This window comes from Electrona antarctica (genome assembly GCF_951216825.1).
Source record: "Electrona antarctica genome assembly, chromosome: 16".
NCBI classification, from domain to species: domain Eukaryota; kingdom Metazoa; phylum Chordata; class Actinopteri; order Myctophiformes; family Myctophidae; genus Electrona; species Electrona antarctica.
In genome coordinates, this window is record NC_136797.1 from 9,694,706 (window position 1) to 9,719,223 (window position 24,518).

Here is a 24,518-nt window from a genome sequence, read left to right on the forward strand (position 1 = left end):
AATGGTGACGATCACAACACGACGGAACACACGTCACTCTGCCGCTGTATAGCTTAGTTTCTCATTTTAGATTAAAGCATGCTACCTTAATTGTCCAATTTTAAGTCCCACAAAGGGACAAAGAAAATGTTATGGACTCTAGTAACAATAAAATCAACAGCCTTTGCTCTGATTAAGAATATTGAGTCTTCGTTGTTATGTGTGAAACAATTTGGCTGATAGCTACAGAGTGTTGTCTCTGAACCAGTGTGACCGTTATCAGCTTAGATACAGTCTACTTTCGGTTTAACACATGTATTTATTTATGTTGGACCTTAAAGCCTAGTTCTATCCCATCAGCGATTTCCTGATTGTTAACCACCATCTTAACTTCTATTATATAATTCAGTGTAATTCAATGCTATATCATTTACAGCAAAATTAAGTGCCGGCTAACAGGACTTTATATAAAAAAAAAGGTAATCCTTCTTCCATGAAGAATGTATCCAGCAACAACCCCCATGTACTGTACTGTATGTGTTAACCTGTCTTCCCCCCACCCCCTAAAAAAGGCAAATGCTTTGCAGAGGCTTGCAAAACCATTGCCAGTTTACGGTTTGTTTTGTTGTTGTTGTTGTTGTTTTGCTTATTTTTTTATTATTATTTCCATACAGTGTTTTAGCCCAAGGCCAATGTTTCTGAACTAAAGTGAAGAGAGAAACGAGTGGCCTCGATCGCTGAATACAATGGGCTCCTGATTGAGATGTGAATTACTTGTTCTGCCAGTTCCATGCCCCGCCCCCTTCCCTGTGCATTGGAGGAGGAGGCGTTGTCCCTGGGAGCTCCGCCCCCCATCCAGCAGGCGGTCCCCTTTGCCCAGCAGTTCCCTCCCCCCCAGGCCAGTATAGGGTTAACTGGTGACATGTCCCCTGGTGAAAAGAGGTTCCCTACTGTCGTCCCATAGTGAGTCTGACCCTGTGCAAAGGAAGAACAGAAAGCATACGTTAGACCAGTGACGCCCAGGGGTGTCCCACGTTTTTTTTGGGACAATGTAAGGTCTTCTACTTAAAAAAATAAAATAAAATCCTCAACAAAAAGTAATCAAAAGTTATCAACAAACTATACTATAAAAACTGGTCAAACGGCTTGTGCCGCGGCTGAGCGGTCGAGGCACCTATAGGCCGGTAATCCAGCCTGACGGCGTGCCACGGGTTCGAGTCACGAGCCCGTCTGCCTTTGCCGCATGTCCCCCCCCCCCCATCTCTCTCCCCCTCTCCTGTCACATTACTGTACCCTATCAAATAAAGGCAAAAAAGAGGTCAAATTGAAAAATAAGAAACAGACACTTTTTTTTAGAAAATAGCCAATCTACAAGCTCACAACAACTCCTTGCGTTGCGAGGTGTTATTTTGGGGGGTCCCCAGATGATTATTTTGGGGGGTCACAGCCTGAAATGGTGATAAGCAGCCAGTCAATGTTTTCTCTCCTGTTTTCCTTAGAGAACTAATTGACAATCAAGCTGCGTGTTTAATGTACTTCTCCTGTGAGCTCATGTTGCAAAGTGTCTCTGACTTGTTGCCCCCACGGGCCAGGGTTTATAGTGATTTTATAACAGTTCATGGAGTTTTAAGATGGAAGGGCTTAAAACTCCACGAACTGTAATAAAATCACCGTAAACCATAAACCATGGCCTCGTTTAGCTTGTACAGTAGCTCTTACAGAACGGTTACCAAATATATTGCCAACCGGCAACGCCGCTGGTGCAGTCATACTGATGCATGCGCTCGCCTTTTAGCTGTGTGCACTAAAGCAAGAGGTCTCAGGTTACCGTGGATTTTATAATGGGTGAGAGGCAATTACAATTACAATTTAGGCATTTAGCAGACGCTCTTAATCCAGAGCGACTTACATTAAGCAATAACAAAGGCCTTGTGGCCTTGTGGTTAGAGTGTCCGCCATGAGACTGGGAGGTCAGGGTTCAATCCCCGGCCGGGTCATACCAAAGACTCTAAAAATGGGACCCAGTGCCTCCCTGCTTGACACTCAGCATCAAGGGTTGGATTGGGGGTAAGTCCCTGCGACATACTAGCGTCATGTCCAGGGGGTGTACTTGTACAATTCAAGTGAAATGTGTGTATTGTTATTGTATTTAGTTGTATTATGGTTAAACCATTGAGAGCTTCTGCCTGCCTGCCTCTCTTTTTAGGGGCCTGGGTACCCCAAAATGAAAACAAAATAGCCCAAAAATTTTCCGGCCTCGCGGCTGCGCCGCTCGGCCAAATCTCGGGACGCGCGGCTCTGCCGCGCGCCCCAAGAGGGGCCCTCAAATTTGCTCCAGCCCGGGGGCCCTCAGCAAGGTAAATCCGGCTCTGGCAGCGAGTGTCCCCAATTCCTTGTTTTAGTCAGCCAGTGTGGGGGGAATAGGAGGCACTTGATGTATTTACGAGGCCGGCCGGAGCTACATATTCACAGTCATATGAGCGCGGGCGGTGCTTAGACGGCACCGCACGGCATGGGCTTGTAAGGCAATCAAGTGCTCCCCTTCCCCAGTACAGCTACAGAGCAGCGGGATAAGCTCACGGATAAGATCACGTGATCAGAATCAAGTATTGGGACTAACCGTTTTAGAATGTTCATTTTACAACGGCTTCGAACACGGCTCCACCTAGCGCCCCTCAAAAAGAACATACCAGTATGTTCCTTTTCAATTGTACAATATCACATTTTGGTAAGACTGTATAACATTGGGTCTATAGATTTTATAATGCCCTTATAAGGCTTCATAACACTTTATAACAGGCCGAGGTATGGTGGTTAATGGTTATAATGTGCTGTTCCAAGGCCAGCGTGGAGATATAATCCCCCCATCTGGTCCTTGGTCTGCCAGGGGGTCTCCTCCCAGGGGGTCTCCTCCCAGTGGGACATGCAAGGACCTCCCAAGGGAGACGCTCAGGAGGCATCAGTACTAGATGCCCGAACCACCTAACCTGACTCCCTTCCAAGTCAAGATGTAGCGATTCCACTCCGAGTCTCTCACAGATGACTTTAACGTCTCACCCTATCTCTAAGGGAGATGCCAGCCACCCGTTGGAGAAAACTCATCTCAGACTCTTGTATCTTATTCTTTCGGTCATGACCCACACTTCATGACCATAGGTGAGATGGTCATCATTTACCTTCTGGCTCAGCTCTCTTTTCGTCACAACAGTGCGGTACAGCGACTGCAATACCGCCCATGCTGCTCCGATTCTCCAGCTGATCCACCTGCTACGTCCTCCCCTCACTCGTGAACAAGACCCTGAGATACTTAAACTGCACTTGGGGAAAAGTCTCGTTCCCTACCCGGAGTGGACAATCCATCGGTTTATTTCATAAACCTTGTTATGAGCATAATATGCATAATTATAAACCTTTATAATGAGTGTTGCCTTATAAGTGCATTATAATAATGCATCGACCCGAACCGTAACATACAGTCTTACCCAAATTCTATTTGAAAACACAATACAATACAAACATACTAATAATAATAATAATCTTTTCCCTAGATTAGGTTAACTGACCCCAAAGAACAGGGCCATTGACCATGGAAGCAGTTAGACCCCGTAGAAGGTTGCCAGGCGTTCCTTCAGCGGCATGGGGAACTGGTCGGAGAAGCGGCCCCAGTTCTCCTCACCCACCTGGTTCTTAAAGCCATGAAGGATCTGAAAAGGAACAAAAACAAAACAAAAGCACCACCAGGCAGCACTTATTCAGACCCATTTCAATTCAATTATTCACCCTCTAAATAGCATCTATTCTATGTTGTATCTTTGGAAGGTCATAGTAAACCAAAACATTTAAAAAGGTTGAAACGGAAGAAAGGCCCTGATTTATGCATCATCGTACGATGTACGGGTGTAATGATATACAGTTGGGTGCCACCGATATTGTCCCTTAATTTTTTTTTAAATCCTTCTAAATCCTCCAGTTTTCTGAAATAAATATTTTCACGATTTTTCAAAAATAGCAGACCTACAAGCTCATAGCGCGCCACTCGGTGGCGCGCTATGAGCTTGTAGATCTGCTATTTTTCAATAGCTAAATTATAACATAATGTTTAAAACACCAAAAGGGGTTCCCGCCCAAAATGGGTTAACTGTCCTTTTGCGCAGATCACGCAAACCTCAGCAAAAAGAAAAGGACAAAATCGATGGCCTCCAACTGTAGTAACTGCATCGAAAAATCGATTTTAATTTCAAGAATCGAAGTACTGTATATCGAAATGAAAACAGCAACATTGACTATGTATCTTATCGTATCGTTTTACAATGGAAATAATCGGTATTGAATCGTTTCTCTATGCAATTAATCGATTGTATCAATACTACATTTTTGTGCATGGTATTTAGCAATTTTTTGAAGAAAAATAAAAGAGGGGTTTAATTACTTCATTTAAAATAATGTCAATGTATTTTAAATAGTTACTGTATCGATTTCAAATCATTGAATCGTATAGTATCGTATTGCCATAATGAACCAATATCGTCCATGTATCGTATCGTCAACCATGTATCGTGATACGTATCATATCGCTGTTAAAATGTATAGTTACACCCCTAGTACGATGATATGTCACACGTTTCCATTATAACCAGAATCACTCCTGAAGGGAGAGCTATCTACGTGATAAAAAATAAACGTCGAAAAGCCAAAATAGCCAATCTACACAATGCTCACAATGCATTGTGACGCGTTGTGAGCTTGTAGATTTGCTATTTTCACAATTCTTGAAAATTAAATGAAAGTATATAGTCTAGCCTATAGGTTCAACCCCAAAAACTCAGGCAGGGTAAAATTCAAATCTGAGCTGGGCCCAAATCTGAGCTCGGCCCAAATTAAGTTCTGATAACTGTATCTGAAACCCAGCCGTAGCGTATGGCAGGGGTTCTCAACGTTTTTGGCCGGGGACCCCCGAAAATGCTTTGGCAACGTCTCGGGACCCCCGCCCCGCCCCCTCCCGACCCCCAATATAAATTGACTGCTACAATAACCTTAAACCATTTTGGGCGGGAACCCCTTTTGGTGTTTTAAGCATTGTTATAATTTAGCTATTTAAAAATAGCAGATCTACAAGCTCATAGCGCGCCACCGAGTGGCGCGCTACAAGCTTGTAGGTCTGCTATTTTTGAAAAATCGTGGAAAAAAAATAAATAATAATAATCTTTTTTTGTTTTTTTTTGTTTTTTTGAAAATAATTTGGGGACCCCCTAAAATAATTTGGCGACCCCCCGAGGGGTCGCGACCCACGGGTTGAGAACCCCTGGCGTATGGAAACAACTCCAAAACCTCAAATACTTGACACGGCACAGCCGCACAACACAGTTCAGTTAAGAGTATAGTTAATGTAAAAGAGTCATTAGTTAGTTAACCATAATGCCTTGGGGGTGTGTGGCCTCGCAGTGAGGAAACGTGTTTACCTTGCCGAACATGTCCCGTAGATCATCCTTGGGACTGACCCAGGAGGCCACGGCGTCACAGAAGAATATGAAATCCTAAAAGAGTGAAGCAGGAAGCTGAGGCAACACAGGATTTACATCGAGAGATTAAAGGTGCAATAAGTGATTATTTTTATTTCTTTATTATAAGTGCTAGCTCTACATTCTGATAGTAATCGTTGCTATAGACTAGAGTGTTTGTTCAGTGTCTCAAGCTCTAGCAGTGGCGTGCACAGACATTTAGAGGGGCAGGTGCTCAAGTGAAAAAAAAGGGCACCTTTGTGCAGCGCGTGGAACCGGCCGGTTGCCTTAATAGTGTGAGATTTATATATTTTGGGGCCTAAATAATATATTAGAAGCTTTTTATTAAGAATTGATCAATGTCACCATGGTCCACATACTGTACACTTGTACAGTGTACACTGCACAAAAAAATAATAATCAAAAGGGCACATTGCTGTCCAGAGGGAAAAGGGTCTATCTGTGCACGCCACTGAGCTCTAGCAAACGGATCATGTATTTTCATGTCGGGATACCAATTCTATCCAATCGGGAGACAGAAGTCGTACAGGATAATCAAATGAAATTGGAAGTGATGACACAAAGAAATGAGCAGACACATGTTAAACTGGAACACTCAAATTGAAGCTGATAAATGCCTCCTCTCCTGATTGGATGAAACTGGCAACCCACGTGAAAATGTATTTTCTGTTTATCAAACTAAAGAGCTGGAGAGACGGTTGCTTAATTAAAAAAACAAGTTTTAACCATAAACAATATCCCTCACCCAACCTTTAAACACATTGGTTTTCTTTTGTTCTACCAAGGGGAGTCTCTGGGATACAAGAACGGTCGGTACAACAATCTATTTGGACCCGGTCAAATCCGGCGACATTGGTTGGAACGGTCACCACCAGATATTCCTAAACGTAACCTCAGTAAAACTATGTCTAAACCTAACCTTATTCCTAAAGTTAACCTCAGTAAAACTATGTCTAAACCTAACCTTATTCCTAAACCTAACCTCAGTAAAACTATGTCTAAACCTAACCTTATTCCTAAACCTAACCTCAGTAAAACTATGTCTAAACCTAACCTTATTCCTAAACCTAACCTCAGTAAAACTATGTCTAAACCTAACCTTATTCCTAAACCTAACCTCAGTAAAACTATGTCTAAACCTAACCTTATTCCTAAACCTAACCTCAGTAAAACTATGTCTAAACCTAACCTTATTCCTAAACCTAACCTCAGTAAAACTATGTCTAAACCTAACCTTATTCCTAAACGTAACCTCAGTAAAATGAATACAAGAATACAAGAACCTAAAGAAAAAATCACACCCGTGTGAACTGAGTGGTGCAAGGTCTTATATAGCCTGATCAGCTGTGGTCTGACGTAATGTCAGTGTCCATAGTAACCATGTGCCATGTGCACGGACACGCACACATGTGCACGGACACGTACACAGGTACACAAACATACAGACAAAGCTGGTTGTTGGAGTGGTTTGCACCACTAAAAAAAAAGGCTGACTAGGTTGTTGTAGCAACCGTTCCAGGTACCACCAGTCTCTGTGGCGGGGGCGGGGCTCACCTGCACTACACCTCCAGGATTCACACTGATCATGGTACAGATGCCGCGGAACGCCGAATCTTTCTCCTCATTGTCTCTTATGTTTCGTAGAGAAGTGCACCTGGTAATAAGCACGACCACATTAAGCACCAACGACAATCCACAGGCCATTAGTGCAAAATTAGTGCAAACAAAATCAGGGATTGTCAGGTTGGAAAACTGGACATACTCATCATTCTTATTGCAGGAAAAGGTTGAGGAAAGGTATAAATGAAATCTAATGTTACATAAGTAAGTTGTATTAATATAAGTAGTGTATAATAAGGAACGTCCCTTTTCTACTCCAGCATGTAAACATATACTGCAAATATCAAACTTTCTTGTGAGGAGAAAAAATACTTCTTTCAAATAGCCTAAGAAAGTAGCAAATTTAAGCATGCACATCAAACAGATTTAAAACAATAGAAACCTTCCTATTATTATTATCATTATCAATATTAATATTATTATTATTTATTTTTCATTTATCAAACGATTTGCCTACTTCCTGTGCTTTGACAATAACTACGCTTTAGCTGTGTCGAGGAGCAAGGCATTCAGCAAGGATCTACTGTATTGGCACCTTGGCAGTTAACCACTTAAACCCTATAGATACTTAATTGACCGGAGTCCCCCAGGGCCCTATACTAGGCCCCCCTCCTGTTTTCGTCCACTAGGGTTGATGTGGTTAAATTAAATTAGCCTTCGACTAGAGAAGGTTTGGGGTATTCTAGGATAGGCACATGCAGCTGGACAACTACTAAATAAGAAGGGGATGCTCTCGTTGAACCAGCATGCATGTGACAGTCTGATCCCATGCATCGTGTGGGTTGTTAGCGACAGTTAACAACGACAGAAAAGTGGAACTTAAAACACAGATCAAACGCAATAATACACGACAGTGCTACAGAGGCAAAACAAATCACAAATAGGACCTTGAGAGAGGACAGGATTAGTAACATGGTTGGCAATGATTACAAGTCGATTCATTAAAGTAAAACAATATGTGAAAAGCAAACCAACGGGAAAACAAGAGAAGATTTTCTTTAATAAAGAAAGCGAGAAGGAGGTAGAAGAGGTAGAAGAGGAAGACAGCGACAGGAAAGAGATTATAGGTAAGGGTCCATGTCCACGGAAAGGAGGAATGCTCTGGATATCATTTAATTTCCAGAGCGCTTCTTACTAAGCGCATGGAACCATGTATTGATCCCCGCAGCATCCAAAAAGTCAGTTCAAATCAGTCGTTGCTGTGCTCAAACGATCGTAACATCTGCATTATTAGTGTATTGATCCCCGCAGCATCCAAAAAGTCAGTTCAAATCAGTCGTTGCTGTGCTCAAACGATCGTAACGTCTGCATTATTAGCTATCTATCTATCTATAAATGCAGCGAAAAATGTCTGTCAGTCAGTCATTCTGTCTGTCCTTCTGTCTGTCTGTAGTCTACACTTCCTTATATTAACCTGGGGCAGTACTGCCCCATCTGGCGAACATCATTTGCCGTTCATATATTCAGAACGGGTAAGGACTAGTTTGTACTATTTTTCAAATGTTTTTCAACAACTGCCCCAAAAAGTGAAGGCATAAGGGTCAGGGATTCATATAAGGGTACAAGATACGGTGTCAGCTAAAAAAAATAAAAGACAGACTGGACGCCGAGAGCTCTGAAATGCGGACGCTCGGTGCTGGGAAGCTGAGTGCTCCTCCAGAGCATCTTAACCCATTTTAACCCCTTAAAACCTCTTAACCCCTTTTGGTGTTAGCAGATCTACAAGCTCATAGCGCGCCACCGAGTGGCGCGCTACGAGCTTGTAGATCTGCTATTTTTGAAAAATCGAAGAACGACTGACATAGAAACATAGCTTTTTCAGAAAACTGTCAGGATGTAGAAGACATTTTTAGAATCTGATCTCAGGTCAAAATGGGTTAATGGCGGAAAAGGGCATCTAAAAAAAAAATATATATATATAAAGCTTTCTGTGGACATGGCCCCCTGAGAGACGGACAGATCGGAAGAGAGAGAGAGAGAGAGAGAGGAGAGGAGATGAATTAAATAAAAGATTGAATAATACACACCAGGGTCTTATAAACTGCTGTAGCATGGGTGCCACCTCTTGAGGACAAACGTAACCAAGACGACCAATTGTTATTGCTAAATGGTAACGCAATCAACGGTTATACACCACCAAACGCCAACCAAGACATGAGCAATGGAGAGGAGGGGGGGGGGGGGGGGGGGTGGGGTGGTGGGGGGGGGGGGGGAGAAAAATAAAGAACAAAACAAACAACTCAGAAACAACATAAATCAACAGAATCTGTGTGTGATAGAACAAACAGAAGACTTCACTAGTGTTGATTATTAATACTAGCCCACGGGCTAATTAACATAAATAATGGGCTAATTAACATAAATAATGGGCTAATTAACATAAATAATATGACACTCTAGTGACTAATTTGTATGCCGTCGTATGGCGGTGTCCCGCGGCTGCACAAATAAAAAGAGCCGATCTACAAGCTCAGAAAAGCATTGAGATGCGACGCTTTGTGAGCTTGTAGATCGGCTGTCATTTTGGCCCCCGGGGGGACATTGTCGTGCGACAAAGTACAAATCAGACTGATAAAAACGAACACGTTTAAGGGAGAACACTGACAACGATATCATGAGGCAAATAATGGGCGTGCCAAATCATCTCAATCAAAACAATAACTTTTATGTTTATATAAGCCCGTGAAATGTTCAATTAACGTAGCTTCAGAGATTTCTCCCTTAAAACTCACAAAATGTTAATTTTCCCTATTAAACAAACATAAATATGTGGCTGTTGTTTGTCTGCGGTTTTGAGAGAAATGAAAGATTCCTCCAAGCCAACTAACTATGCATGGAAGGAGAATAGTGTCCAGTACAGCAGGTTCTTATGATGCACAGAGGAAGAAGGAGGAGGAACCTACGTTTAAAAGACACAGAACTATGCAACATTCTCATTAACAAACAGGCATTTATGAACAATCCAATGACACATGCAGAAAGCAGATGATAGGCTAAATTAGAAACAGAGTTCAGTGCAGGATCAACAGATCGGAGACAGATATAATACTCGGGTCTCAACATGTCTTTTGATGCCACTTCCACGTTTGCTGTGGTATTATGTGACTCTCTATAGACTTATGGCCAATACATGTTCCTTCCGATGTTTCAAAACTGTCTAAACTACTTTTCCAAAGTGCGTGACACCCACACCCACAACACTAGAGGGAGCAGCGACCATGATCTGGTAGCACCCAAATAGAACAAACTTTTGTACATTATAGTGATTGTATTTGTCAATGACATGTATTATTGAGATAATTTTGTATGTGTGTTATGTTGATGAATTGAATACATATGGCCACAATGGAAACAAGTTAGTCCCCAGGTTTTTTTTCTTGTTATCCTTTTAGCTTCAATGTCTTACTGTGCCATGCACCGTTTACATTTCGGATCAATCAATTAATCAATCAATCAAAAAATGCCATCATGTTCTAGTTACAATATTTTGCCTGATATGCACATCCCCACAGTTTTTAGATACGATGTTGGACCCAAAAATTATCAAATGAAGAAAAAAGGGAATGTCCACACACGATATGTTTGCTCCCCGTCCTGTCTATATTTGAACCAAACATTTCTCCCATCCGGGCTTGAGAAAGCCCTTTTTTCAACAACATATTGCCTCCCTCTTTGGACATGGAAAGCAGCATGTATTGGCCATCAGCATACATTGTAGACCCAGTGGTGGACTAGTCTTGCATAGCCAGATAATCGGAGATCTCTAGCTGTCATGATCATAACATCTTGTTTGACGAATAATTGTCATCGCAATTTAATACTGTTTTTTGACATTGAACATTGGAAGGTATAAATAAAAAATACATTTCTGTTAGCATTTTAGGCTTTCTAATCAATACAATTGCACATGGCAGGACAAATAACTAAGTATCCAAAGCCTATTACTAAAATATACAAAAATGACTGACAATGACCGGTACCAATAATCAAAATAAATAATGTACTGTGGCCAAAACAGGCCATACTGTATACTTTATAATTTAATGTTATGCTTTCATACATTTTCAAAGATAATAGCTGACCTAAAAGCTCAAGTCACACATCGCAACCTTTTGGGAATTTATTTTGCAGACGGTATATGCTTTTTTCCCAAAATATTGGCACGGCATAATACGTATATAGGCCTATATACCGTAAAACGTAGACTACACAAGCTTGTAGATCTGATATTTTTGAAAAATCGTGAAAATGCTGGTCGCAAATCTTTGATTATATATTCTTTTAGAGCGAACGTTTTTTAAAATAACATAATTTCAGTGTCCTTGACATGAAATAGTTTGAAAACCCCTGACAGAAACAGGTTTTTCAGAAAACTGTCGTGATTTAGATGACATTTGTAGAATCTGTTCTCAGGTCTAAAGTGGTTAAGAGATTGGACAACGACAGAAATAATTCCTGTTTAGTTCATCAATTGCTATTGGTTCAAATAATCACGATCAGGAGATTATGTAATACTTGTGACAAGCCTAACTGGTGACATTCAAGTTCAATGTAGGGCAGGGTTGGGCAACTTTGACGATGGAGAGAGCCAATATATTTCCACACTCGCTCAAGAGGGCCATGTTGCATATTACTGTCGTAGCAAAAATAGCCGATCTACAAGCTCAAAACGCGTCGCAATGCGACGCGTTTTGAGCTTGTAGATCAGCTATTTTTGGTATATTTTAATTGAAAACCTGAATATTGTTTTGCTATTTTTTTATTGGAATCCTGAAAAGTAACCTTTTTATTGAATTTCAAATGCATTTAGTTATAGTTATGTTAACTTTATGAACATGACTACATTGGACACAAAAAGACAATAACATTTTAATACTAGTCATTAAGTACTAGTCATTTAATACTAGTCATGAAGTAATTAAAGCGGGTTTGGAATTGTAAACCTCTGAAATCAATACTATATCAGTATTCTGATATTAACATGCGGGCCGCATTAAGTGAAGGTGGGGGCCGCATGTGGCCCCCGGGCCGCCAGTTGCCCACCCCTGATGTAGGGGATAAAACTACATGGAATCAATTAGGAGATTCAAAAACTAATTGTATTGGTTTCCAAAGCAGTAACTAGGCACATGCTTGATAGTAATACTGCTGGTTTTCTCTGTCGTTCTAGCCAATACATTGAATGTAGATTTCCCTAAACCCAGTGGTTCTCAAAGTTAATAATAATAATAATAATAAAAGGTTTGAGAACCACTTCCATAAACATATCTATAGGTGGCTATCTCTGATCGTCTGGCTATGCAAGGCTAGTGGAGGAACTTCTCTCGTCTAGAGCTATAGATTTACACAGTCAATTGTTCCTGTTCCTGAGCTAATCTAGTTGTATAATCTAGACATTCTATGAATGATTTGCTAAATTGGTGGCTGTGTATGTATCCTGCATTAAACATTTGCCATTCTTGACAACATTCAACATCTATTGGCAGATATGCATTCACATTTAAAGAACAGTAACTCAAAACAACAAATAAATAAACTGACAACAAACAAACAGGAACACAATCTACAGACTAGTCCCTAATGTTCTAATAATCGAGCAGATTACACTTCGCCCTTCAATTAGCTATTGTTAATTTAAATTGTAATTTAGCACAACTTTCAATTGAATGTGCAGGGCAGAAGTGTAACGGTGATTTCTAAAGTCATAGGCTACGTGCCTATATGTTTTTTTCTCAACACCACAAGAATCAGTTTAGGTATTTCCTTTTTGTATTACTTAAGTTAAGAGCAACTATAATCTGCAAATTTACAAACATTCTTTTAAGTGTTTAAGGTATAATAATGACTGTAAATGGGGTTGTGAACACACTCCTCTGTCCTGCCACCTATCTGTGCTCTCTTTCATTCCTACAAGCTACTTAACCTGATGCTGACTCCAGATCAGTTCATTCCAAGCCTGGGCACTTAACATGGCTCGCTTGATTCAAGAACCCAAAAAGTATTGAACCCAAGCCCAAAAGCACCTTCATTCTAACCTCCCCCACCCCATTATTAACCACTTAATTAACCACACAATATCTACTTCACATGTGTTATTTGTGTACGAATTTTTAATTATTTGTCCCATAATGAAAGTGGCAGAACCTGTAAGGGCCAGGGCTTGGGGCAGGTTTTCAGACTAAAGGGTCCAGAGTAGGGTTGCAACTATCAACAATCGTCTTAGCTATTATTCTACGTATTGCACTTTTGAAAGGAAGATTTTATGTATAATTTCAACAAACTGATTAACCACTCCAAAAAGGCTTTTTATGCTTCACCTAGGCTATAACAGTGGTTTTCAACCAGTGGTCCGGGGACCACCAGTGGTCCTTGAGGAGGTTCCAGGTGGTCCCCTGCAGCTAAATGATGGAGTATCCAAATGCACCCTTATTAAATCTTTAACTCTTGACCCATACGGGTCCATTTGGTTTCATTAAGAGTTACATTTTTGTTAAACATCAGCATTACTTACTTATAATTTATCAATTATTTTCTATGTTGCACCCCTACTCCGGGACAGGGATTGTACTGTTGTGCGTGCGTGCGTGCGTGCGTGCGTGCGTGCGTGCGTGCGTGCGTGCGTGCGTGCGTGCGTAGGCGCGCGCGTGCGTGCGTGCGGTCACCTCCCTGTGTGTGTGTGTGTGTGTGTGTGTGTGTGTGTGTGTGTGTGTGTGTGGCGGCCTGGCTAGCCCAACAGCGCCACCGTGTGGTACCTGTATTCTCCAGCAGAGTCTTTGGGGTGTTTGGCCTGTTAATGATCTCCACCAGCTGCTGCAGCACCACGGCAACATAAGGCTGCATTTCAGCCCCTGCAGCGGAGCCGAGATATAGATTATGAAAAAGAGTTAAAACAACAACATAAGGCTGCATTTCAGCCCCTGCAGCGGAGCCGAGATATAGATTATGAAAAAGAGTTAAAACAACAACATAAGGCTGCATTTCAGGCCCTGTGGTGGTGCCGAGATATAGATTATGAAAAAGAGTTTAAAAAAAAGGCAGGTGAACTGATCATTCACGAGACAACTCTGAATAGCATGAATACGGTCTGGAGTGAGGCAACTCACCCATTTGTATAGAGATCTCTCCGATGGCCCATGTTGCGTTGTTGCACACGGATATCAACTCCGGGTTTAAGTTCGTGCCCAGTATGGGCATGAAATCAGCTGGAGGAGGAAAACGTGAATATGATTTAGGAACCGATCGACGTACAGGGCCATATTAACCAGTGTTGATTTCGTCGATTCAAAAAACAATGGTGAAAAATGTTCGTCGACGGCCGTTTTTCACTGACGAAAACTAAATGAGAAGTCAAAACGAAATAAAAACCAAGCTACGATGACTAACACTACATATATTGTCAATTTTGTCAACAAATGCTAGTCTAAAATCAGGCATTATGATGCCATCAAGGCCTGCCAAAAAAATACATTTTAGTCAATCTTATGATAACATTTCAGTTGACTAAAAAGTGACTAAAACCAAATGAAAATCTATTCAAAAGACTTTGACTAAAACTACATGAAAAGTTGCTATAAAAATCGACACTATAGCCATAAGTCAGTGACAGTCCGTCACACAGCGGCGAGCAGATACTGTACATATGGAGATATGGTACTGTACATGGCTGTATGGTACTGTACATGGCTGTATGGTACTGTACATGGCTGTATGGTACTGTACATGGCTGTATGGTACTGTACATGGCTGTATGTAATGGTACTGTACATATGGAGATATGGTACTGTACATATGGAGATATGGTACTGTACATGGCTGTATGGTACTGTACATGGCTGTATGGTACTGTACATGGCTGTAATGGTACTGTACATGGCTGTATGGTACTGTACATGGCTGTATGGTACTGTACATGGCTGTATGGTACTGTACATGGCTATATGGTACTGTACATGGCTGTATGGTACTGTACATGGCTGTATGGTACTGTACATGGCTGTAATGGTACTGTACATGGCTGTATGGTACTGTACATGGCTGTAATGGTACTGTACATGGCTGTATGGTACTGTACATGGCTGTATGGTACTGTACATGGCTGTATGGTACTGTACATGGCTGTAATGGTACTGTACATGGCTATATGGTACTGTACATGGCTGTATGGTACTGTACATGGCTGTATGGTACTGTACATGGCTGTATGGTACTGTACATGGCTGTAATGGTACTGTACATGGCTGTATGGTACTGTACATGGCTGTAATGGTACTGTACATGGCTGTATGGTACTGTACATGGCTGTATGGTACTGTACATGGCTGTATGGTACTGTACATGGCTATATGGTACTGTACATGGCTGTATGTAATGGTACTGTACATACCGATGCATGGTTTGACGTGCTGGAAACAAGCTTTGGTCAGATCCCCCAGCAACGCAAATGAACTCTGACGGACCTCTGGCATCTTGTCCTGAATATTGTGAACAGAGAAGAGAACAATTACCTTAGCGGTATGTTTTGATTCCCGCCGAGTGAATGCAAGTAAAGCAGAGAAACGTTAGAGTCTTGGATTACGTAGTTTACTGATGTTAACTCCAAACACTGGCGAGATATCTTCTTACCTGCATGCATGCCTTGGCGCATTACTGTGTGTAGTCTACGGACTAAGTATTGCTTACCCATAGATAAAGGATTATTTTGTAACTTTTCTGCACTCACTTTTATCTTCAATATGTACTTTGCCAGTGGCGTGCACAGACATTTAGAGGGGCAGGTGCTCAAGTGAAAAAAGGGCACCTTGTGCAGCGCGTGGAACCGGCCGGTTGCCTTAATAGTGTGAGATTTATAGATTTTGGGGCCTAAATAATATATTAGAAGCTTTTTTTTATCAAGAATTGATCAATGTCACCATGGTCCACATACTGTAGAGTGTACACTGTAAGAAAAAAAAAAAAAAAAAAAACCCTAGTGTCTATCTGTGCACGCCACTGTACTTTGCTCCGCCAATCAAATCATCGCTATGGGGTGATCAGCCAATCATCAGCCAATGTTTGTGTTCACACAAACCCAGAAAGCTGGGCATAGGAGGGGCTTGCACAACTCAAAAATAAGATGCCTCATTGGCCGCTGCAGGTTCTTTGGAGCCATGTGTGTCGACGGGAGGGCGGAACAATTTACACTCTGGGGGCGGAAGTACGCCGGAAGTGCTGAAGGCACGCTACGCCACGCTGCCACTCAAGTGACTACTGGCCAATCACAGCGCATCTTTTCCGGGACTTGTCAGACCCGAACATCCGCTCTGTGACGCACGCGGAAGCTTCTGTGAAGCAACAACGCGGAAGTTTGCTCTCTCTTGAGAGCATTCGCCCCAGAGCGGGAGGAGGCGTCTACCTTTCTATGTTCTTACCTGCATGCATTGGTGCATTAAGGGTGTTTGTAGTTCTTAACTGCATGCATTGGTGCATTAAGGGTGTTTGTAGTTCTTACCTGCATGCATTGGTGCATTAGGGTGTATTTGTAGTTCTTACGTGCATGCATTTGTGCATTAGGGTGTTTTGTAGTTCTTACCTGCATGCATTGGTACATGAGCGTGAGGATGTTACTACGAGCGACCAGCTGTTCGATGTTGCCTCCCAGTCCTTCAGCCAGGCCACTGAGCAGATCCAGAGCTACGATCATGAAGTCCTTGTCGGGGGCCTCGTACTGGTCTGGCTGAGACTGGTGGAGCTGGAGCCAGAGGGAGAGGAAATGAAAGAGGAAAATGCTCATGGAAATATATGTTGGAATCATGTTGTAGAAAGAGGAGAAATAGGATTTATTTCATATGGCGTGACATAATAGTTGCGTTTATACTAGGGCTGACCTTCCATCGTTTTTTTCTTCGAAGCTTCTAGCCCTTAACCCATTGTTGCCTGGTGCAACCTATACGTTGTTCTACCCTTGATGCCGGCGCGCTCTGTGTCTCATCAGCTATTGCTATACATGTAGCAACATAACTATTTAAAAAAAGAATTAATCAAAATTTGAAGGTTTTCAGAAACCTTAGGTCAGGCCCTAGAAGGCGTTCCCAGATTCGGCCTCAGGCATCAATGGGTTAAAAACGAGCTGAATTCGCAGCTGTGCGAATATTCACATTTTTGTAAATGTTGGTACTGTATCTGGGCAACACCACGCTAAAATAGGCTAGCCTACACTCACTCGGTCAAAGCCAGGACCCGAAGCCTCCTCTCCATCCACGCTCATTCAGCTAGTTCTTATCTTAACAAATGTACTGCTTCTGACGGAAGGTTCCGCCAGTAGGAATCCAACCGGCAACTGCTTCTGGCATAACGTTCCGTCTGATAAGCCGGAAACCGGATTGCTGATTTATTTTTATTTAATTTTTTTGGCTTGGCCTTTCCTTCTTTAGCGATCCTAAACCGGATTGCGCAACTGCGCTGCCGTTCACCTCCCTTTATACAGGCTGACTAGAAAGCTGAATAACTCACACTCACCACAGCCTGGGCCAGGGTCTTCTGCACCAGGTTGACACAGCGCTGGTACACAGGCTTTATACAGGCTTTATACAGGCTGACTAGAAAGCTGAATAACTCACACTCACCACAGCCTGGGCCAGGGTCTTCTGCACCAGGTTGACACAGCGCTGGTACACAGGCTTTATACAGGCTTTATACAGGCTGACTAGAAAGCTGAATAACTCACACTCACCACAGCCTGGGCCAGGGTCTTCTGCACCAGGTTGACACAGCGCTGGTACACAGGCTTTATACAGGCTTTATACAGGCTGACTAGAAAGCTGAATAACTCACACTCACCACAGCCTGGGCCAGGGTCTTCTGCACCAGGTTGACACAGCGCTGGTACACAGGCTCACAGTAGGGCAGGAAGCCACTCTGCAGGGCGGTGGCCACGGAGGACAGGCACTGTAGTGAGGAACGACAAGCTGACAGTCAGTGTGTGTGTGTGTGTGTGTGTGTGTGTGTGTGTGTGTGTGTGTGTGTGTGTGTGTGTGTGTGTGTGTGTGTGTGTGTGTGTGTGTGTGTGTGTGTGTGTGTGTGTGTGTGTGTGTGTCTAACCTTTTGTTTCATCAGAGTCATGACTCTGATGAAGACCGCATAGGTCGAAACGTCGTTTTTGTATACCAGCATCTAATACAAGTAAGACGCGTAAAGTGTCCTTGTTCCTGGACCAGCCGTTCCAGGCCTGAGGCGCGTTGGTAGACTCCCTGTTTTCTGGCTGCAAACTGCTTCAGACACTCACCTCTAGCAACGGGAAGAGATCTTTGTCTTCATCCTTCAGCTGGTTCCACTTCTGGATGAGTGGAGGCATCAGCATCTCAATGTATTCCTGTCCACACAACAAGGGAGAGCATTAGTCACACAACCTACATGCTGTACACAATGACACAATGGCCAAAGTGTAATATTGCCTGACTGTATATATACAATGGGTGGAAGATCACATGTATCCTGCACCTTGCGTAATGTACAACAATCAACGTCTGTGTTGTACACCGGCTATTTTGGGCAACGGAGGCGTTTCATGAAGCTTACGGGCTTGTTGAGGTTAGGAACCAAATGGACCCTTATGGGTCTGTACCTCAGAGAGTTTACAAATGGAACCTGATTTATTTGTCTATTTGTTTATTTCACAGCATATTCTCACATTTCCACTGGGATTTATGGGGCGAATAAATGAGTGTGGCAACAGAGTATCTGGCTTGGAACAGACCCATCTAGTCTCTTTCTGTCATAGTGACATTGTCCTGCATCAGATCATGTGTCCCTATCCAAATCAGGTTCTCCAATAGCCTCTTCTGTTGTTGTTTTTTAACTAAATTAACATTGATACAATATAAATGGGGATTCCAGAGTTAGAAATGCCATTAAATGGGCGATCCATAGCCTAATAATGCATGTCAAACTGGGGGGGTCCTTGAAATTAAATTGGTTGAGAATCACTGCTAGAGCCGTGAAAATCTTCTCTTACGGGGGGTCCCTGGCATATCTTTTCAAATGGGGGTCAAACGCGGTCTAATAAGTGTCAATTTGGGGGTCTTTGACGTGAAAAAGTTTGAGTCGGAAGTTCGACTCGGAACCACTGTTCTTACGGGCTTGTTGAGGTGGTGGCCCACGCTGTCCGCCAGCGTTCCTATGGCGTCGTAGAGGATCAGCAGGTTCTTGTGCTGGTACTTGTTGAAGGCAAACACCAGCGTGTCCAGGATGTAGGCCAGGTAGGGCACCAGCTCTGTACACGCCTCCTCCTCCAGAGTGGCAAAGGCACTGTGTAGAGGACAAGACCCTGGCATTAGGAGCTTTATGACTTCAATACCATTAAAAAACGTCACACTCATGTGAACCTGAGTGGTGCAGTACGTGTGTTTGTGTGTGTGTGTGTGTGTGTGTGTGTGTGTGTGTGTGTGTGTGTGTGTGTGTGTGTGTGTGTGTGTGTGTGTGTGTGTTGCAGTGGTCAATGGGTGAATAGTGTGAATAAACAGTGTGTGACCCGACGAGCCCAATAATCTGCAGGGGTCAATAGGTCGTACTCTAAACAGACAGACAGCGGTGCCGCGGGTCATGGCGACAAGAGTGTTAAGTGTGTGACAGCTACATACTGACCTGCAGGCAGCCTCCTGGACCCGTTTGTTGCCGTCCAGGATGCGTTTGAGCAGCTCGGTCATGAGGGGCTTCAGGTAGGTGTCTGGAGGCTGGCTGACCACCCAGTGGGCGTAGCGGCTCAGGGTCCAGCAGGTGATGGAGCGCACCAGGGCCTTCCTGTCCGACAGACACTGCACCAGATGGGGGATCAGCTCGGGCAGGTACTGGGTCATGCCCTGCATGCACCCTGGACACAGAAATGTGAACGACACTTATAAACAGGCACGTGCACATGTAACGCCCGGGATTCGAACTCGGGTCTCCCGCGTGAAAGTCCAACATCTTAACCACAACTTTTTAGGGATCTGAACCAATTCATTTGGTTCAAAATTAGGCGGGGAAAAAAGAATGAAACCGGTTCAACCCTAGTGGAAAAGGGGCCTTTAGATTGATTAGATTAGATGTCGCAGAACCAGGCACACCCACGAGCCTGGCTCTATCTGAGGTTTCTAACAATTAAAAAGGGGAGTTTTTCCTTGCCACAGTCGCAAAGAAATGCTTGCTCTCACATCTGGCCCTAGAATATCACCTGATTTCAACCAACATAAATTCTACCCACTAAGACGGACATCCCTGGATGAATCAGAGATAGTCCGGTCAAGGCCAACTGCTGAAGACGTCCTGGAAATGACGTAAAGATCATCCCCTTATGGGCTGTGAACTGGCCTAGTCCTGAACGTCACCGGAGGACGTCATCATAACGTCATCATGACGTCATTTGGCTTGCTGGGAATGCAAGGTTCTAAAAACTAACAATGTCATTGAGGGGTGCCGTGGATGATAGTTATTTATTACAGGGGTGTTTATTACAGGGGTGATGTGAGCCAAAAACGTTTGAGAACCACAACTGCTCTACTGTCAGCACAGGCAAACCTGAGCTTCCATGCGCGGCCAAAAGCCGCTGTCTGCCTGTCTCTTCCTGGTTTTTAGACAGATGGTGGATGGAAATGAAGCTCCCCTCACGCGGCAGAATGCCGCTGCGGCAAGCTTTTCCGGGAATCTGGCCAACGCGTCATTTTGCCGGAAGAGACGCCGGCAGACAGCGGCTTTTGGCCGCACATGGAATCCTAGGTGTGCTTACACCCTGTTTGTCTCTCTCACCCTCTGCGATGGCTCCCAGCACCAGGATGCCAGACTCCTTCACCAGCCACTCACCCTCTGCGATGGCTCCCAGCACCAGGATGCCAGACTCCTTCACCAATCACCAGCCACTCACCCTCTGCGATGGCTCCCAGCACCAGGATGCCAGACTCCTTCACCAATCACCAGCCACTCACCCTCTGCGATGGCTCCCAGCACCAGGATGCCAGACTCCTTCACCAGCCACTCAGGATGGAACAGCAGCTCTTTGAGCAGAGGCAGGATGTGCAGCAGCAGGTCGTCTCTGAACACGTTGGCCAGCACGTCCAGCGCCGCGGCCGAACACTTCCCTATAGTGACCACACACACAAATAACAGAATAAAGGACCTTTCAAACGTGAAGCGATATAACGCGCCTATAGTTCATTTTCAATGAGATCTGCGTTTTTGCGCGGAGCAGTCGCGGTGCGACAACGCAAGCGTATTTACGTGAGCGAGGTCCCGTGAATTTGTTGCCCGCGTGCTCGTTTCGTGCACACGCCCGCGACTCACCAGACCTAGATTCTGTTTCGCTTTTTTTTTGTTCTACTGGATCTCTTCTCCCCTCGTCCCTCCCTAACATTTTAGTTTTTAATTTGTTGGCAAAATTGCAAATACATTTAGTCTTAGTTTTAGTCATCTTAGCTTAGTCTTTGTTTAATTTTTATTTAGTTTTCGTCTGTGAAAACAGGTATTCTACTCTAGCACTGAAACGGCGAGGGAAGGGTAGACTGTGTTGCTTGTAAATGCAACTTTTTAAAATGTTACATAGTGGGTCAACTACTCAACTACTCCTTTAACTAGTTTAGGACTGAGACTAGATTCTACAAAATGTTTTCTAAATCATGACAGTTTTCTGAAAAACCTATGTTTCTATATGAGTGGTTCTCAAACTATTTCATGTCAAGGACCCCAGAAATGATGGCCGCCGACCCCCATCTGAAAATATGTTGTTTCAGGGACCCCCCCAGAGTTCAAAACATTGCAAGTCTTTGCTCCAAGAATTGCACACATTTTCCACGACTTTTCAAAAATAGCAGATCTACAAGCTCACAGTGCGGCACTTGGTTGCCACGCTATGAGCTTGTAGATCTGCTATTTTTCCAACAGCTACATTTTAAAATTTTAAAGTGGTTAAAAGCTAAGGCGACAGACACACAGTCACAGATATGCGTCCTCCTCAGGTCTAAATAAAATGCTCTACTCACGGAGATTCCAGTCAGAGATGGTGTCGTCGTCGTCCAGGTCGTCATCGTCCTCGTCATCGTCGTCGTCCTCGATGCCGTCGCCCTCGTGCTGCTGCATGGCCACGGTGCGCGAGCGGTGGAAGCGCGGCCTGATGTCCTGCTCGTTGTCGGGGACTGCGTCATCGTCATCGTCCTCAATGTCACCCTGTTGTCACACAGTCACACAGCCACGACGCAGACAGGACCTCATTCATCATCAGGCAACCGGCGTTGTTTTGGCAGCAAAATTTGATTTTAGTTTTAGTCTCTTGGAATAGTTTTCATTTAGTTTTAGTCACATTTTAGTCCACCTGGAATGTTTTGATGTTAGTCTAGTTTTAGGAGGGACTAGTGGACAAGATATCCAGTATAAGTCATTTTACACTTGGTTGCATGCTGAAAATAGCCGATCTACAAGCTCACAACGCGTCGCAGCGCGACGCGTTGTGAGCTTGTAGATCGGCTATTTTCAGCAAGTGTAAAATCAGCCATTACGACGGCATCGAGGCCAGCCAAAATACATTTTAGTCGACTAAATCAACTGTAGATTTAGTCAACTCAAATCGCATGACATTTAGTCGACTAAAACTAGACTAACACTAAAGCATTCCAGGTGACTAAAATGTGACTAAAACTGAATGAGAACTATTCAAAAGACTAAATGACTAAAACTACAAATCAAATGTTGCTGCCAAAAACACCACTGCAGGGCTTCACCCCATGACTCAGTGTTTGCTGCCTGCCTGTATCCTGATCTGTTAAGACGGCGACTAATGCAATTCAGGCCACGTATAGGACGGCTCTCACTGCAGACACCAAAGCCCAGAGCCTTTGTTGCGGAGCAAGCTAGCAGCTAAAGGTTCTCTGGTAGCCTAGTGTGGGTCCTGCTCGCTCAGAACCCAGAACTATATCGTATATCAACTAGGGCATTAAGCAACTAGTCGACTAGTAAATCCACTAGTCAACCTTGTTGGTACTAGTTGACTAGTTGATAAGAAAGAAAAAAGTGTATTATTTTTATTTTTTATTTTTGCCCCCAATTTTGTAGGCCTCAAGATCAGGTAGATTGTAGTTATAGTCACCAATGTAAAAATATATATATATATATATATTTCTTTTTACATAATAGGTAGTTAAACAACTAGTCTAGTCGACTAGTAAACTAGGCAACTAGTCAACTAGTAAAAATGACTAGAAGTGAATGCCCTAATATCAACTCAGTACTACATTATGTTTTTACAATTTACACAATTATTACATAATCGGCCTAATCGCAATTGTTTGAGATAATCGTAATTCTTTTTTGCATAATCATCAATCGTTTCCATGTTGAAAAATATCTACAAGCTTCGTAGATCTGCTTCATGACATGTTGTAAGCTTGTAGATCCACTATTTCCACTATTTTGTACATTAAAAAAATTACAATAAATAAAAACATTTATATATACCGGTATATCAAATTATTAAATGTGTCAGTGATTTCTAAGTTAAGTAAGTTATTTGTCATATTATCTGTCCTGTGCAATTTGTGATTACGAATCCTAACAGGCAAACACAAATACAAATTGTAACATTCCAGTGTTCAATTATTTATGTGACAATGAATGGGAGGGGGGGGGGGGGGGGGGGGTCCTTGAAATTAAATATGGTTCAGAATCACTGCTTGTGAGCCACTTCGTCCTGGCCTGGATCGTGGAGCATATCCGACCTTGGAGAGGAGAGACTGACCTTGAGCAAGATGATGTCTATCTCCGAGTACTTCATTCCGTTGACGAGCACTGGAGTGAGCCTGGAGCACGAGACAGACACACACACACACACACACACACACACACACACACACACACACACACACACACACACACACACACACACACACACACACACACACACACACACACACACACACACACACACACACACACACACACACACACACACACACACACACACACACACACACACACACACACACACACTGGAGTGAGCCTGGAGCACGAGACAGACAGAGTGTAAGAAGGAGCACACTTGAACCCATTTAGACCCGAGGACGATTCTACAAATGCCTTCTAAAATCCTGTTTCTATGTCTGTCGTTCTCAAACATTTTCATGTCACAAGGACCCCCAAATATATGTAATTGGCCGCCGACCCCATCTGAAAATATGTTGTTCCAGGGACCACCCCCCCCCCCCCAGAAGCAGAAGATTTGAGTTAAAAACATCCCCTGTGAAAGAATATATATTGAAAGATTTGCACCACATTTTCAGGATTTTTCAAAAATAGCAGCTCACATCTACAAGCTCGTAGCGCTGCACTCGTAGCGCTGCACTCGTAGCGCTGCACTCGTAGCGCTGCACTCGGTGCTGCGCTATGATGAGCTTGTATGATCTGCTA

At 43.3% G+C, this 24,518-nt stretch overlaps 1 protein-coding gene across 1 annotated transcript in view; it reads right to left on the reverse strand.

Moving 5' to 3' along the window:
* Nucleotides 1-847: 847 nt before the first annotated feature.
* tnpo1 (transportin 1) overlaps nt 848-24,518 on the reverse strand; it is a 45,151-nt gene continuing 21,480 nt past the window's right edge. Inside the window, exons 10-25 of the mRNA XM_079524419.1 lie at nt 23,851-23,911; nt 22,103-22,286; nt 21,053-21,205; nt 19,737-19,962; nt 19,229-19,400; nt 18,379-18,465; nt 17,934-18,041; nt 16,687-16,845; nt 15,502-15,589; nt 14,222-14,320; nt 13,871-13,966; nt 9,146-9,221; nt 7,053-7,152; nt 5,439-5,513; nt 3,543-3,683; nt 848-954 (exon numbers count right to left, since the gene is read on the reverse strand). Of these exons, the coding sequence (XP_079380545.1) occupies nt 3,576-3,683; nt 5,439-5,513; nt 7,053-7,152; nt 9,146-9,221; nt 13,871-13,966; nt 14,222-14,320; nt 15,502-15,589; nt 16,687-16,845; nt 17,934-18,041; nt 18,379-18,465; nt 19,229-19,400; nt 19,737-19,962; nt 21,053-21,205; nt 22,103-22,286; nt 23,851-23,911 (1,792 nt within the window). The 3' untranslated portion in view covers nt 848-954; nt 3,543-3,575. The remainder of the gene's footprint in view (nt 955-3,542; nt 3,684-5,438; nt 5,514-7,052; nt 7,153-9,145; nt 9,222-13,870; nt 13,967-14,221; nt 14,321-15,501; nt 15,590-16,686; nt 16,846-17,933; nt 18,042-18,378; nt 18,466-19,228; nt 19,401-19,736; nt 19,963-21,052; nt 21,206-22,102; nt 22,287-23,850; nt 23,912-24,518) is intronic.